Source organism: Dasypus novemcinctus, chromosome 6 (genome assembly GCF_030445035.2).
Source record: "Dasypus novemcinctus isolate mDasNov1 chromosome 6, mDasNov1.1.hap2, whole genome shotgun sequence".
Lineage (NCBI taxonomy): Eukaryota > Metazoa > Chordata > Mammalia > Cingulata > Dasypodidae > Dasypus > Dasypus novemcinctus.
Genome location: NC_080678.1, coordinates 28,334,839 through 28,350,724, shown reverse-complemented (window position 1 = coordinate 28,350,724; position 15,886 = coordinate 28,334,839). Strand labels below are relative to the sequence as shown.

Sequence of the window (15,886 nt, the reverse complement as noted above, 5' to 3'; positions counted from 1 at the left end):
GCCGCTAGCCTCTTGAAAGAGATAGTTCTAACTTGCAGGAGTGATTGTGGTATGAAAAGTGCTACTGTGATTAACAGACGAAAGTATCCCATAGAAGAGCAGAGTCCCCCATCCCAACCCTGAGGTAACAGTGGGGATTCTATGGACATTAAAGTTTAGAAAATGGTGAATACTTTATCCTCTCCTTTGAGTTCCACAGTACATATCAGCATATAAAATCCTATAGTAAGAAACAGTTCAGCTAATTTCATTATTTTCCCGACCACTGAATACATTTTTTTAACAGAATATCTTAAGAAGTGTAACAGGAATTCTATAGAACACAGTTTGGGGAATGCTATTCTAGATATTAAAATGTCCTAAACTTCACATCAATACCTCAAATCATCCAATCCCTGTGGTTATTCAGATTTCAGCCCTCCATTTGCTCCTGAGCCAGAAGAGCCCATGTTTCCAGGCAGGGGTTCAAGCTTGAGACTGTCCCCAAGTTAACACCAGCTTGACATTCCTGTCATGACAATGTGTATACCTTTTGAGAACTTTGCTCAGTTTACAATAATGCCCTTATGTGCCACTCCCTCTAACAAGATGAGATCCCATCAGTCATGTCTATACCATATAATGTCCCCTAACACACACACAGTAACCCAGATCAAAGTAAACATCAAAATACTGCCCAATCGAGTTCTCATCCAGGATTCTGGACTTGGAGTTAAGGTTCTAGTTGAATCTATCATCCTGAAAGTAAGAAATAAAGAAATAAAAATATGAGAGTTGTCAGGGAGCCACCAACTATCTATCCTGTTGGCTGAGAAAGGGAGAAACTGATCTGCAGCAAGAGCTGAAAACCCTCCCATCCTGAGCCACCTCATCTGGGGCTCAAACACTGCACAACTGCAGAGGGCACCACTTACAACCTAGAATTACCTCAAGGCTGTTTCTATTATCTGCAACTGAAGAACCCTAAAATACCAGCCTTATTTCCCCCTATTGCTTTTCACTTCCCTAGGCTCTTGCCAAGGAAACTTGCCAAGCTGTTTCTGAAAAGCTTACCAAGATTCCCTGCTTCTCTGCCTTTGCTCCTACCCTACCTCTGACCTGGAATCCCTTCCTTCCTTCTACCCACTCACCCCTCTATCCTGCTGTATTTGTCCAAACTCTACCCATCTTTAAGGTCCAGCTCAAATGGCTCCCGATGAAGCCCTTCCTCATCATCCCCATTCATCTTCAAACTTTTACAACCCTCTTTCCAAATTTTCTTGATTGCACTTAAAGTGTTCTACTTTGCAATACAGGTATTTGTATATATGTTGTAACCCCATTACCAAACTGTATGCTTCCTGAGACCAGGGACAATTCTTATCCGGGTATTCTGTACAATGCCTAAGAAAATGCCTTGCATATAGCAAAGGCTGGGAGAAAAAAATATATGTAGAGATGGCTCTATGGAAGAATAGCACATTGTATTTTGTTTCATCTCTTCTCATAAACCATAAGCACAGAGAGAGCAGAAATTCAATCTCAAAGTCATCTTTGTAATTCTTATAGTACCATGCCCATGTAATATGCACTCAAATACTTGCTGACTCAACAACCTATAAGAGTGAATTCTGGAATCTTTTCAACCTCCTGCCCTTCAGCTCCATCAAGTGAGCTATCCAACCCCCAAAACCAACTCCTCCCTCTTTAGATCACTAGTGTTCTGAGAGGAATGGCACTTATTGAGTTGTTTCCATAGAAGATGATAGGGTTTGAGGGAGGAAGGGGATGAGATCCAGAATCAAGTCAGCCTAGGGTGAGAGATCCTCAGTGACCTTTCTGGATGATGATGTCTCAGTTCTGGTTGCTCTCCTGGCCTTACCCAGACACTGAGGGAAGGGGCAGTCTGGATAAGCAGAAGGGAGGCAGGATAGACCATCAATTCTCCTAGGGATAGGAGGTAGGGTGGAAGGAGATGAAGGGTGCCAGCAAACAAAAGGCCCAGGATTTGTCTGCTTAGTTCGACCACTAACTAGTTCTTGCCGAAAACTGGCTATAATCACTGGAAACAAGGAAGCCTGGGCCAAATCAACAAGCTTTCAGTGAGACCTCACTGACCCTGAAGGAGACATCTGGTTGTAGGCTAACAATAAGAAGTCTTGCAAACACAATGGGAGTGGAGGGTGGGGAGGAGTGAAAAGGAGAGGTTGAGGGGTTCCACCACCAGGCCTATCTCTGCTCAGTACCTGGTGGGCGTCTCCCGACGGGATGATGTAAGCCTGGATCGGCTCTGTCACGTACTCGGAGTTCCTCATGGCTTGTCTCAGCTGCTGAAGCAGCTCTGAAGTTACCTTTGGAGTCATTCTGCAGTCTGTAACAACAGGAAAGTTTGTTCCAAAACCAGCCTGGCCCATGTAACTCAAGGACTGTTCAAAGGGAACACTGAAGAGAAAAGCTTTCCACTTTCTGTTCTACATCCAGCTGATCACCCCATCATCAGACAAGTCCAAAGGTACCAAAAACACTGGTGTTTACAGTCTTAAATACCACTTCCAAATGGCTATTATGTGGGGAAAATATATTAACTCATATCCAAATTGCTCATCTACCTCTTTCACGTCTAGGACTTTATCCTAAGGAGAAAATTAAACAACTGCACAAGATATAGGTTTATGATGATGGGAGGGAGTGTGGCTGAGGTGGGGGAGAGGTGGGGTGGGGGAGGTAGGGTTCAATGGGACCTCATATATATATATTTTTAATGTAATATTATTACAAAGTAAATTTAAAAAAACTGAAAAAATAAAAATAAAAATAAAAAATAAAAAAAAGATATAGGTTTATATCTTTGTCTACATTAGCAGAAAAAAAAAAGAGAGAGAGAGAGAGCAAAATACATATCCAACAATAAGAAATTGGTTAAATAAATCATAATACATACAACAGTATATTACGCAACCATAAAAATTGAAGGAAGTCCCAGGGAGAGCCAGAAGGTGGAAGTCAAAAGAATCTAGAATAGAAGGAAGACACCACCACATACATTGTCATGTGATAGAAAAACCAACGATCCCAGAATGCCAGTCTTTGGGGGAAAAGTATTGTCATGCTAATGACTCAATTTTGGACTTCTCTAGCCTCAAAATCAATCAGTATATGAAAAGCAAGCCATGGCAGATCATTTCTCAGTAATGGACAATGTAGTATGTATCATGATGGATGAAAGGCCAGAGCACCAAGCCAGCAAGAGGCCTCAGGTTTTAGAACAGCAGGATCCAATGGAAGGTCAAATGTGACCAGGTCTGCAATTCAAAAGAAAAACCAGCAAGATCTTTATAGAACTGAACAATGCTAAAACATCTAAAATGAAAATAAAAAGATCCATACTGCAGAGCAGATACCACTTGGCCTCAGCAGACAGGCTGTAATTCTTCAGCTCACCTCCTGCCCCTACGACTCATTAAAATATATGAAAAGGAACAAAGTAGCCCTTGCCATCCAGGAATTTGCCTGGTACCTTGACTGAGTCATGGTGTTCTCCTGATGAGCATAATTTCACAGAACATTAACCTCAGACAAGTCCTCTGACTGCCTATGATGGACCAAGATACTAACAAGTCCACTCCTTAATCCTGTCTAAATACTGAGAAAACGTAAATATTTTCCAACATGTCCTCCCAACTCTATAAAATATCTACTCTCTGCCTCTCCCAGCCTATATAAACAACTACTGCTTCTTTACTAAATACAGCTTTAGTCTTACTCTGGTCTGACCTCCGTAGAGATAAGATTTATTAGGATACCAATCATAGAATTACTCCCATTTTCTAACAGCAAACAATCCTGAGCAAACCCACAATAACTTTAATCTACTCCCAAGTCAACTAACACAAGAGAAAATCCTATAATAAGGCCTTTCTACCATGCTTTTACTGAGTTCCATGCTGAACTCTCTTGCTGAAAGGAGTAATCCCATTTTTGTTCAATAACAACAATTGTGTAGACATATAGTTGACTTGGAAAAATGCCCAAACAACACTAGTGGGAGATTATAAACAGATTACAAAAGAACAATATAGATTGTTCTAACCTACTTAAAATTATACAAGTCTCCAGAACTGTTACCCAAATAGCAATAGTGGTAATCTTTGGGTAATGGGAGTTAATTATTATTTCCTTCTTTGTATTTTCCTGTTTTATAAGAAGTATGTGTTTTATAAACATGTTTTAAATAGCCAACCCAGACTTAGAGTAGAAAGGTCAGTTCACAAGGAGTCACGGTCTTATGCTTTAGTGACTACCTATTATCAACTAACTAACTGTGTGACCTCAGAGAAAAAGGTATTGGAGCCTAGATTTCCTCTTCTCTAAAATACATTGAGTGGGGATTTAGACCCAGGGTTTTCAAACTGAGCCCCAAGGTGCCCATGGATCCTGAAGAGCTCCACATCTCCAATAAAATTAGACCAGGAGTCACCTCAATATTAAACTCGGACTGTCCAGGAGAAGTAGCCCATTTATCTGTTTTAGCTATTGGGTTGTTCCCTGTAGGTCTTCTTGAATAAAGCTGAAAGAAGCTCACCTTTCTCTTCACCCTGGCACAGGGGAAGCAGAAAATGATCCTCTTGAGTCAACTGCAATTTCTCTTCTCTAGGAGAAACTGCAGCCAGAATGGCTCTATTAACAACCCCCCAAACATTCCCCTACCTTTCCTGGCAAAATTAATAATTTCTTCACCATGTATCCAGAATTATGACACAGCAAAATGGTTCACAGAACAGACTTTAGAGCCTATAAAACCTAGCCTAACGCAAGGGTCAAAGTGACCACGGGCAAGTTCCCTATCTTCCCTGTGCCTCATTTTTTTTAACCTATAAAATGAGGTTAAGTAATACTTACCAAGAACAAAAAGAATCAATTGTACTTTCTTTCAAGGTAATTATTTTCTTTATAGAATGTGACTTCTGTTTGGACACATGTTGCCTGAAGGAAGTTTTTTTGGTTTGTTTGTTTGTTTGTTTTTAGGTACTGGGGGCCCGGGATTTAACCTGAGACCTTGTATGTGAAAAGCTGGCACTTAACTGCTAAGCCACATGCTCTTCCCTGAGTAGTTTTCTGTTTGTTTGTTTTGTTTGTTTTTGTTTTTCCCAGGAGGAACTGGGACCTCCCATGTAGGAGGCAGGTGCTCAACTGCTTGAGCCACATCCATTTCCCTGAAGGATTATGATGGCATTAACTGGGTGTTTATCTAAGTAAGGTAAGCACTGACCACAGTATGTATCAACATTATCTGACATTAACTTAATAAAGTCAACATCATCAATGGCAGGTGTGAAATCCTCAGCCCATTCCTCCTCCGCATATTCAGCCTCCTCAGAATCAGAAGCAGCAGGAGCTTCACTCTACTACTACTGCAGCATTTGCATACTTCCCCCCACAGTGCCACCTACTCCCATCTCAACACTTCCTCGCCTCCTTCCTCCTCATCCTTCATGTCCATCACATCTTGCTGGTCTCCTCGGTCAAATGCAGCCACCTATTTGTCACCTATGTTGAAGGAACTCTCAATACTCACAACCAAAAGTTAGGATGTGGTGAGGAACAGTGCCAGCAACAGTCAGCAAGGAGAAAGAGACAGAAATAGGCAATGGCCAAGGCAATGGGCTGTGACAGTGGTGGCAGCTGCTACTGAAATAAATACGGGGAGACAGTGGCTGAGGCAGCTATAGCCACAACGACATGAAGTCTTAGAGAGCTGAGGAGTGAAGCACAAAGCTTACAAGACCCGGCCACTGAGCAAGCAGCACTTGAAAAGGCAGCCAAAGTGGAGGAGGAAAAGCCATGGTTAGTGCAGCAGTTTGATATAGTTATGAATTCCAAAAAATAGATAATGGATTATGTTTGTAAACTGATCTCTCCCTGGGCATGATTAAATTATGATAAGGGCTTTGATTGTGCCCTGTCAGTTGGGTGTTGAGTCCCTGCCCCTTAGTGGGCGTGGACTCACAGATACAAGGCATAGCAAAGACAGAGTTGGAGGTTTATAATGTTGGAGTTTTGATGTTGGAGTTTGATGCTGAAGTCCTAAGCTGGAGCCAGGGAAGTAAGCACACAGAGGAAAAAGAAGAAAGCCCTGGGAAGAGAGGAACCCAGAGAAAAGCAAGACCTGGAAAGAGAAGAACCCAGGAAGCCTGAGCCCTGACAGACATCAGCAGCCATCTTGCTCCAACACGTGGGAATAGACTTTGGAGAGGGAAGTAACCTATGTTTTATGGCCTGGTATCTGTAAGCTCCTACCCCAAATAAATACCCTTTATAAAAGCCGAAAGACCTGGTATTTTGCATCAGCACCCCTTTGGCTGACTAATACAGTTGGTGACCCTCAAAGGGTAACTTCTATGAGCATTAAATTAATTACTATATATAAAGCACTTAAAAACAGTGCCTGGAACATAGTAAATGCTGTGTGAGTATTTGTAATTATTATTACATTATTACACAATTAACTAACCATAAGTGCAATCTGATAAATGGTGCAAAAGTTGGGTGTATATTGCTTCTTAAGGCAGGGGCATGTAATCTCCATCTTAGCATCCATGTACCAAGCCTAGCACCAAATGCAGAACACACACTCAATCAAAGACAGCTGAATACATGTCACCACTTTGTGATCTTTCCAGACTCAACATAATGAACCGCAAAGAATCTTCAATGAAAGAAAAAAGTCAGGATCTCATATCCCATTACTCTTAGAAATGTTAGAAGTAGCTAAGAACTAAGCAGAATGTGGAGAAGTGGGAAACCAAGAGTAACAGGCTAGTGCATGATGTAACATTAGCCCATATACTGTTAAATATTTTTAAATCATGCCTTAAAGAGAACTCATTTCAAAGTCTCTTGCGTATGTGGAGACTACTTATAGAAATAAGTTCTCAAACCTTCAGCCTTTAATGATAAATAAGACTTTTCAGTGCTTGTAAGCACACCACACTTACTTCACTGGGTGGCCAGGAGGATTAAACAAGATTATGTATATTAAAGCACCAAGCACAAGGTCTGATACACTCTAAGCATTCAAGAAATATTATTTGATTCTGGATCTGGAGCACCAGCTGGGATTCCAACATGTCTTCTTATTATAAGAATAGAAGGGTTTGGCTTACTCCAATTTCAGCATCTTAACACATGCATAGGTGCCAAACTGCTCTTCCAGTGTCAACAGCTTTAGAGGTGGCAGTTTGTCTCTCTGTCCCACAACTAAGTGAGGGACAGGGGCTTTAAATACATTCGTGATTGTCACAATGTCCTTCCAAGGGAGGTATCACTATTCCCATTTAACAGATAAAGTAACAAGAGTTAACAAGAGTTAAATATTTGCCCAAGTAGCTGGATCATCAGGAATAAGAACTCAAGGTCTATTCAATTCCCAAATCCATGCTTCTATTACAGCTCTTTAACACAGGGACATATAAGAGATGTTTAAAGCATTCTAAGACCAACCAAATCAAAACCAGTGAGTTCTAGTTTCCAGCTGGGCTCTACAACCTTAAACAACTGAAGCTCCCTGAACTTCTATTCCTCATACATAATAAGTGAGAGAACTAGAAAGAGAAAGAAGTTCTCTTCCAACTCTAAATTTAATGACACTATCACTTTTTCCTTTCCTTCCTTCCTGTTTTGCCCATTTCTTCTGCAGCCTTCTCCTACTCCCTAATATGGCCCAAAAGGTATTGAATACGTCTACATTTTTAAAGAAAAAGAACCTAAGAATTGTATGCAGTTACAGCCCTGATCTTCTGAAGACAGAAATAGTCATGATTTCTTAATGAGCGTCAAGGGATAAATTTTTCACTTAGCTAAAAAGAACTGCTATGGTTCTCCTGGGTAATCCATAGGAAAGCCCTGGCTAATACTGGACAGAAACATAGTGATGCACGACTCAGAATTCAGGTTTCTGGCTACACAGCAACTAGTTTGGAGTAAAAGGATGGTCCCAGAAATGTTTCCCTAAAAAGAGTTCCCAAATGTTCACTCAATTTTAAAAATATAAAAATACATTATAAATTTTTCTCATATCATAATCTTAAAATGAAAAAGTGATAGCATATTTCAAAGGCAGTCAATAAAGGACTATATTAGAGATTAAAAAACTAAAATAGTATTTTTTCAGTAATAATTTATCCCACCACCCACCACACCACTGCCAGAATAGGAAATGGGAAAAAAAAAAAAAGTCTCTAACTAATTACCAAAAAAAATAGGTGGCAAATACATACAAACAGTAACTAAACACCCAGAAAGCCAAAGTACAAAATGGTTTTTAATTTTCAGACATACCTCCCTCACCCACAGCCATGATCAATTACTAATTCCTTTCCCACCTCTTCTCGCCCAGCTTGGGAAAGGGGACAGGGACCTGAAATCCTTTTGAGATGTCCCATCTAACTAATAGGCAAAATTATTACCTGTTTTCAACCCAGGGTCTCCTGAGTCTGTCACCTCGTTAGATTCAATTATTCTTAAATTTCTCAGCTGAAAATCCTGGTGACTTGCCCTTAAGAAGAGAAAGAACAGGATGTTGCAGACTTTGACCGCAGTAAACGAGGCAAAGCTTACTTAGAGAAGAAATTAACTTGACTTAGCAGTTTTCTTTCCTGAATGGGAAGAATTCTTTCCCCCATATCAGTGATGGGAATATAAAAGTTTCAGATAAGCATTTGCAGGTAGAATATGACCATGATAAGCAATCTCTCTCAGTTCTAACTTCTAGTTCATGAATTCTCTTCAGCTATGTGTAATCTCCTGTTTAACTAGGTTACAAAGATTTTATTTTTAATGACTATTTTTCACTTCTACAAGTTCTACTTGGTTCTTTTTCAAATCTGTCTCTTCTTTCTTCACAATATTTTATTCTTTTACTATGGTTTCTATTCCTTCTTTTAGCACTTCAATCATTTTCAACAGTTATTTCATAAATGTCATTTAATTCAGACTGTTCCATGAGAAAGTCTAGGGATGGTAATCCTCAGACTTGCTGTGTCTGTTAACCTCTCTTTCTTGGTGGATCATTTCTTGTGTGCTTTAGATTCTTTTATTAAGAGCTTACCTAGGTAATAACTATTTTATTTATGATAATGCCACATGGCCTGAATTGTACAAGCATTATTGTCACAGCTGTTTGCTTCTAAGACTTTTACATTAATTTCCTCACTAAGAGAATTGTACAAGTCTCCTGTCCCCATATGGGACAGTCTGATGCCCTGGGCCCCAAACATGAAGACCTCTATCTGTGTCTGAGAACCTCCCCAGGCTCAGGTGACCAGCAGAACCATTCAGGTTTCAAGTTATCTCCAAATTTTGGGCACTTGAGAATTTCTCCTTCTTTCAAGTTCATTTAGTTAATAAATATTTAGAGAATCTTCTGTAAGTCAGGTCCTATTCTAGACATAGCAGTGAACAAAGCAGACAACATCCCCAATCTCAAGTTTACATTGGGGGGGGGGGTGCGGAGGTAGATAAGGGAAGGGAGGCAACTGACAAGAAACAAGAGTATATAGTATGTTCCATAAAAAAAGTAAAGTAGGAAAGCAGGACAAGGCAGATAGAGTGTCAGGGAAGTGAACGGAGAGGTTATTTTATATGGGGTAGACAGGGAAGGCCTCTCTCTAACAGAGGATATTTGAGCAGAGACCCAAACAAAAATAAGGAGCAAGCCATGTGGATGCCTAGGGAAAGAACATTTCAGACAGAGAGAAGAGCAAGTGCAAAGGCCATGAGGCAGGAGTATGCCTGGCATAGTTGAGGAAAAGCATGCAGGCCAGTGGGGTGTGTTTGTGGGTTTCAGGGGATGAAGTGGCAAGTGGTTAGGAGATGAGGCTGGATATGTACCAGGGTACCAGTAAGGGCTTTGGGTTTTACTTGGCCATGAACTTAAAGATAATTTTGTTAAAATGTAATCACATTCCTTTGTGTTAGAGGAAGAGGGGTCCAGTTATCTCACTCTACCACATGGCCAGAACCAGCAGACTAGACATTTCGGTCAGTCAATCCAGGTCTGCTCTCAGGTAGCTGCTGCTTTAGTTTTGCTGGACAGAATGAAGTGTTCTTTACAAGGGAAATCATATACTCTTTTATAAATAAGTAAGACACCAAAGTATCTCTTATGAAAATAGACACAAATATCCTCACCAAAATACTAGCAAACCAAATCCAGGAACATATAAAAAGGATCAGACACATACTAAGTGAGGTTTATCCCAGCAATACAATTAATGTAATACAACCTATCAATAGAGTAAAGGAAAAAAATACATGATGATGCCAATAGACACAGAAAAAACATTTAATAAAATCCAACAGCCCTTCATGATAAAAGTACTGCACAAACTAGAGGAAGAGTCCTTCCTTCTATATAAAAAAAGAGCATCTGATGAAATGCATAACTAATTTCAACCTTAGTGCTCAAAGACTATTTTCCCCCTAATATCAGAAACAAGACATGGATGTCCATTCCCACCTCTTCTAGTCAACAATGTACTAGAGGTTCTAGGTAGGGCAATTAGGCAAGAAAATGAAATAAAAGGCATCCAGATAAGAAAAGAAGTAAAACTATATTTACAAATGACATCACCTTGAATGAGGAAAATTCTAAGGCATCCACACACAAAATATTAGAACTAATAAACAAGTTCAGCAGGATACAAAATCAAAATAAAATTTTTAAAAATATCAATTGTATCTCTATGCAGTTGCAATGAACAATCCAAAAATGAAATTTGGAAAATTCCACTTATAATAGCATCAAAAATAATAAAATAATTAGCAATAAATTTAATAAAAGTACAAAACGTCCCCGAAAATTACAAAATATTGTTTAAAGAAGTCAAAAAAGACCTAAGTAAAAGGAAAGACATTCAAAAATGTACATGAATCCGAAGATTTACTATTGTTAAATGGGCAATAATCCCCAAATTGATCTACAGATTTAATGCAATCTCTATCAAAAGTCCAGCTGGCTTATATGCAGAAATTAACAAGCTGATCATAAAATTCAAAGGAAATTCAAGAGATCCAGAATAGCCAAAAGAATCCTGAAAAACAAAGTTGGAAGGCTCATACTTTCTGATTTCAAAACTTAACCTCAAAGCTACAGTAATTAAGACAGTATAGTACTGACATGAGGACAGACTTATCCATCAATGGAATAGAACTGAGAGTCCAGAAATAAACCTTCACATTTATAGCCAATAGAGTTTCTATTAAGGATACTAAGGCCATTCAAGAAAGCAATGTCTCTTCAACAAATGGTGCCGGAACAACTGGATATCCATGTGCAAAAGAATGAATTTGAAGACCCACCTCACTCTATACACAAAAAATTAACTCAAAATGGATCACTGACATAAATAAGAGGTGAGTATAAAACTCTTAAAAAAGCATAAATCACGATGACCTTAGATTGGACAATGATTTCTTAGATGTGGCTCCAAAAGCACAGGCAACAAAAGAAAAAATAGAATCACTGGATTTCACCAAAACTTCTAATTTTGTGCTTCAAAGGACACCAACAAAAAAGTAAAAAGACAACTCACAGAATGAGAGGGAATATTTGCAAATCATGTAACTGATAAGGGTCTAGGGTCCAGAATATATGAAAAAAATTCTCACGATTCAACTATTTTAAAAAATTCTTTTAATGAGAAAATTATCTAAGTAGACATTTCTTCAAATATACAAATGGCCAAGAAGCACAGGAAAAGGTGGTCAACTCCATTAGCAATCATGAAAATGCAAAACTATAAGGAGATACCACTTCACACACACTAGGATAAATTTGATCAAAAAGACAAATAAGTATTGGAAAGGAAGCAGAGAAAGTATAAATTCTCATGTACTGCTGGTGGCAATGTAAAATGGTAGAGCCACTTTGGAAAAAAGTCTGGTAGCTCCTCAAAAGATTACACATAGAGTTACCATATGACCCAACAATTCCCAAGAATATTCAAAACATATGTCCACTCAAAAACTTGTACATGTATGTTCATGGCAGCATTATTCTTTTTTTTTTTTAAGATTTATTTATTCATTTTATTCCTCTCCCCTTCCCCTGCCCCCACCCCAGTTGTCTGTTCTCTGTGTCTATTTGCTGTGTGTTCTTCTTTGTCCGCTTTCTGTTGTTGTCAGCGGCACAGGAATCTGTGTTTCTTATTGTTGTGTCATCTTATTGTGTCAGCTTTCCGTGCGTGCGGCACCATTCCTGGGCAGGCTGAACTTTCTTTCGCACTGGGCGGCTCTCCTTACGGGGTGCGCTTCTTGCGTGTGGGGCTCTCCTACATGGGGGACACCCCTGCGTGGCAGGGCACTTACTTGCACGCATCAGCACTGCACATGGGCCAGCTCCACACGGGTCAAGGAGGCCCGGGGTTTGAACCGTGGACCTCCCATGTGGTAGACAGACGCCTTAACCACTGGGCCAAGTCTGCCTCCCAGCATTATTCTTAATATCCAAAAAATGTTAACAACCCAAATGTCCCTCAACAAATGATTGGATAAATGTGGTCTATCCATGCAATGGAATATTATTTGGCAATAAAAAGGACCTGAGTATTGATACATGCTACAATACAGAAGAACCTTGAAAACGTTATGCTAAGTGAAAGAAGCCAGTCACAAAAAAGCCCACTTTTATGATTCCACTTATATGAAATGCCTAGAACAGGCAAATCTATACAGCCAAAAAGTAGGTTAGTGGTTGCCTAGGGCTGGAGTAGAGTTGGGGGGGAACTGAGGAGTGATAGTAAAAAGGTATGGGGTTTCTTTTTGGGATGATGAAAATGTTCTCAAATTGGTTGTGGTGATGTTTGCACAACTTTGTGAATATACTAATAGATGAATTGCACGGTATATGAATTACAGCTCAATAAAACTATTATAAATTTTTAACAAGTAGGACAAGTTTTTCTTGGACAGGCATACAAGTCATATTTTCTCTCAATTTCCCCTTGATTTCATATGTAAATTTATAATATCGTGAGCCAAGAAAGTCAGTTTCTCTATATATTCAAAGTTAGCTAGTCCCAAAGAGTGGTTCAGAGCTGGAGGGAGGTTATACAGAGATAATCCTAATCATTTTTTTTTTATTTAGTTGTCTTTTTTAAAAAAAGATACATAGATCACAAAAAATGTTACAATAAAAAACTTATTCATTCATTTTACAGGAAAGGAAATAAAGATAACTTGCCGCAGGCCAAACACATCTAGCTCTAAAGCCAGGATCAGAAACCAGGTCTCTTGACAAGTGGACTCAAGCTCTCCACATGAGCATCACCTCTACTTTTCCCTTCCTGTGGGATCAAAGGAGCCATCAACCTGCTGAACACACTTACCCTACTGGTGTCATATCCTGGTCTCTGTACAGTCTGAGATCCATTCATCTTTCTTTTACCATGACAGATACATCATCAGACACTAAGTCAAAATAGGCTATCACTGAATATTAGAGCTATTAATAGAAAAATGGACCTCAGGGACCATCCAACTTAACTACCTCCTCTAGACAAAGAAACTAAGATACAGAGAGATCAGGTGACTCAAGGCCTCACAGCTATTTGGAGACTGAGTTAGATCCAGAGCCCAGGCCTCCCAACTTCCAGCACAGCGCTCTTCCCTTTCCCAGAACTTTCTTGGCTTAGAACATCTCAAAGTCATGATGAGCAATGAGGTACATAAGAGGAAAGAAGCATACAGAGGACTTCCTTTCAATCTTTGTACAAGAAGATTATGGCAAAACTACCAGAAACTACCCAATTTTCTCCCCTTTTTCCTAAAGGGCTCTGGATGACCCACCACGTGAGCCCTACCCACCTCCCAGTCCATGATGAGACTTATACATGCCTAGCATGGGGCAAAAAAGGACTAATCATGCCTAGTGAGGTAAGATAAGGGTAAAACAGAACAAACTGTAGGCTGGGGCAGGGGACAATGTTGTCTTTGCCTACCTATACAAGACATCCCTCCTTCTTTTGATAAGAAACATCACCTTGGTTTTTTCTTTTGGAAATGCCCCTCCTCCATTTTCAGTCCAGGGGGTTGAATCTCAGCTGCTCACCCACCAAAGTCTGGGCCCCAGGCCTGGTCAATCCATCCCTCTGGCTACAATGATTGATTCAGGGATGAACATAAGACTCAAGTTAGCCCAGTGAGGATCAGAGTTGGGACTTCTGTTCCAACCATCAGCATAGGAGGCTCTATTTCTGCTGGTGCTGTCAGCCTAGAACTGTCAGTACATGCCATAAGGAGACAGTCTGCCTGAGAAGAAAACTAATACTGAAGAAATCAGAGCCAAGAGATGCAAAAAGAGAGACCAAGTCTGATGCCACTGTTGTGCTCCTGGACTAGAAGCCAATTCAATATCTTTTTGCCTAAGTCAATTTTTTTTAATGTTTTATTTTTCCAAACAAAATCCATGAGTTGCATTTCCATTGCCTAAACTGAATGTCCTCACTTTTACTCTGCATGGCAGTCAAAGTCTTCCACTAGAAGTTCTTGGGGCAAATTGTGTAAGGTAAGGAGACTTTACCATCTGATTTGAAAGACAGTTAGGCCCATAAAATGTTGTGATTCTATAAATCTAGCAAAGACCGCCTTGGTCCTCAAAGGTCTTCTCCACCTACAGCCTAATGCATCATTATCCATTTGCCTGAACTTATTTCCAGCAGTTAACATAGAGGCCGCACCTTCTATGTTTGTCACACTGAGGTCTGTCACACCTCACCATACCCTTCCAAAATGTGGGTCTAGTTCTCTGCTCACCTCTAACATACTGTGGCAAGACCAAGTACAGCTCAGGGTCTACTTGGATCTGGCCAATCAAAAGCACAAGCACAAGCCATGGTGTGCAAGTGAGCCTGGCCTTCTGCCAAGTGTGTTCATTCAGCTCTCAACTGGTTGGGTGACCCCATGTGGATTGCCTGAGAGTTTGGCTTTGGCCTTTGTGAATTCTAAACTTATTTCTTGGTCTCCTGCTTTGTTAGCAGCTCTGAGATGAACACCCTGCTGGGGGCAAAAATAGGCTGAAATATGTTAGTCGGGCTGGGGAGTTAAATGCCAAATTTCCTTCTCACCACCCTGTGCCCAGATTGTCCAAGGGGAGCCCAGGGCAGGCAGGTTACTGGTGGGATTTCCCTAGAGATTATGCAAAGTATTCCTTTACACAGCCTCTGAAACTATGTGGGTGAGGAGGGTCTCGGGGCTGCCTATGTCAGCGGCGGGGGGCGGGGGAGGATTGGGGGGGTGACAAGTAAGGCGAATAGCAGGTGTCAAGATTGTCAGAGTTTTAACTTGAGGATAAGATTCTTGGGGAAATGAGGCAAACAGCGAGGCTCGCCAACCTCTCCCGACCGGAGGAGGTGCCCGGAGGGGCCAACTTCCTGCACAGCGGGGCCTTCCAGCGGGGCCGGGCGACAACCACAGCTCTCTCCGGCCGCGCGCGGCCGCTCGGCGGACAGACTCGGCCAAGGACCGGACTCTGGCTGCCGGAGGTGCCCGCAGCCCCGCCGGAAATGTCCCGAAAGTTGCCGGGCTGCATGGCTCCCTCCCCCAGCTCCCGCTCCGGGGGGCGCCCGCGCGCCTGGGCCGTCGCCCGACTCCGGCCAGCCCGCCGCTCCTCACCGGCCAGTCCCTACCCTCCCGGATGCAACCCGTGCGTCCGGGCCCGGCGGGCCGCACGCTGCCCGGACACCGGCTCCCGGCAGGTTTGCCCTCACCTTCCTCGCGGCGGCTTTCTGGAGGCTGCCATTCGGCGGTGACGTGCCCGGCCCACGTCAGGCGAGCGCAGACCAGCTGATCAGCGGCGGGCGGGCGGGAGGGAGCCCGCGGCGCAGAGCCCGCCGCGCAGAGCCCGCCCCCC

The 15,886-nt window shown here is 41.4% G+C and overlaps 1 protein-coding gene across 3 annotated transcripts in view; it reads right to left on the bottom strand.

The window, feature by feature from the left end:
• Positions 1-15,886, bottom strand: part of XPNPEP1 (X-prolyl aminopeptidase 1) — a 55,946-nt gene extending 40,060 nt beyond the window's left edge. The window contains exons 1-3 of one of the 3 annotated variants that reach the window (XM_058298478.1): positions 15,744-15,883; positions 8,445-8,533; positions 2,226-2,350 (exon numbers count right to left, since the gene is read on the bottom strand). In XM_058298478.1, the coding sequence (XP_058154461.1) occupies positions 2,226-2,350; positions 8,445-8,533; positions 15,744-15,775 (246 nt within the window). In that variant the 5' untranslated portion in view covers positions 15,776-15,883. Of the gene's footprint in view, positions 1-2,225; positions 2,351-8,444; positions 8,534-15,743 lie in introns of all 3 variants that reach the window. The other 2 variants (XM_058298480.2, XM_071215681.1) reach the window with 2 other exon arrangements.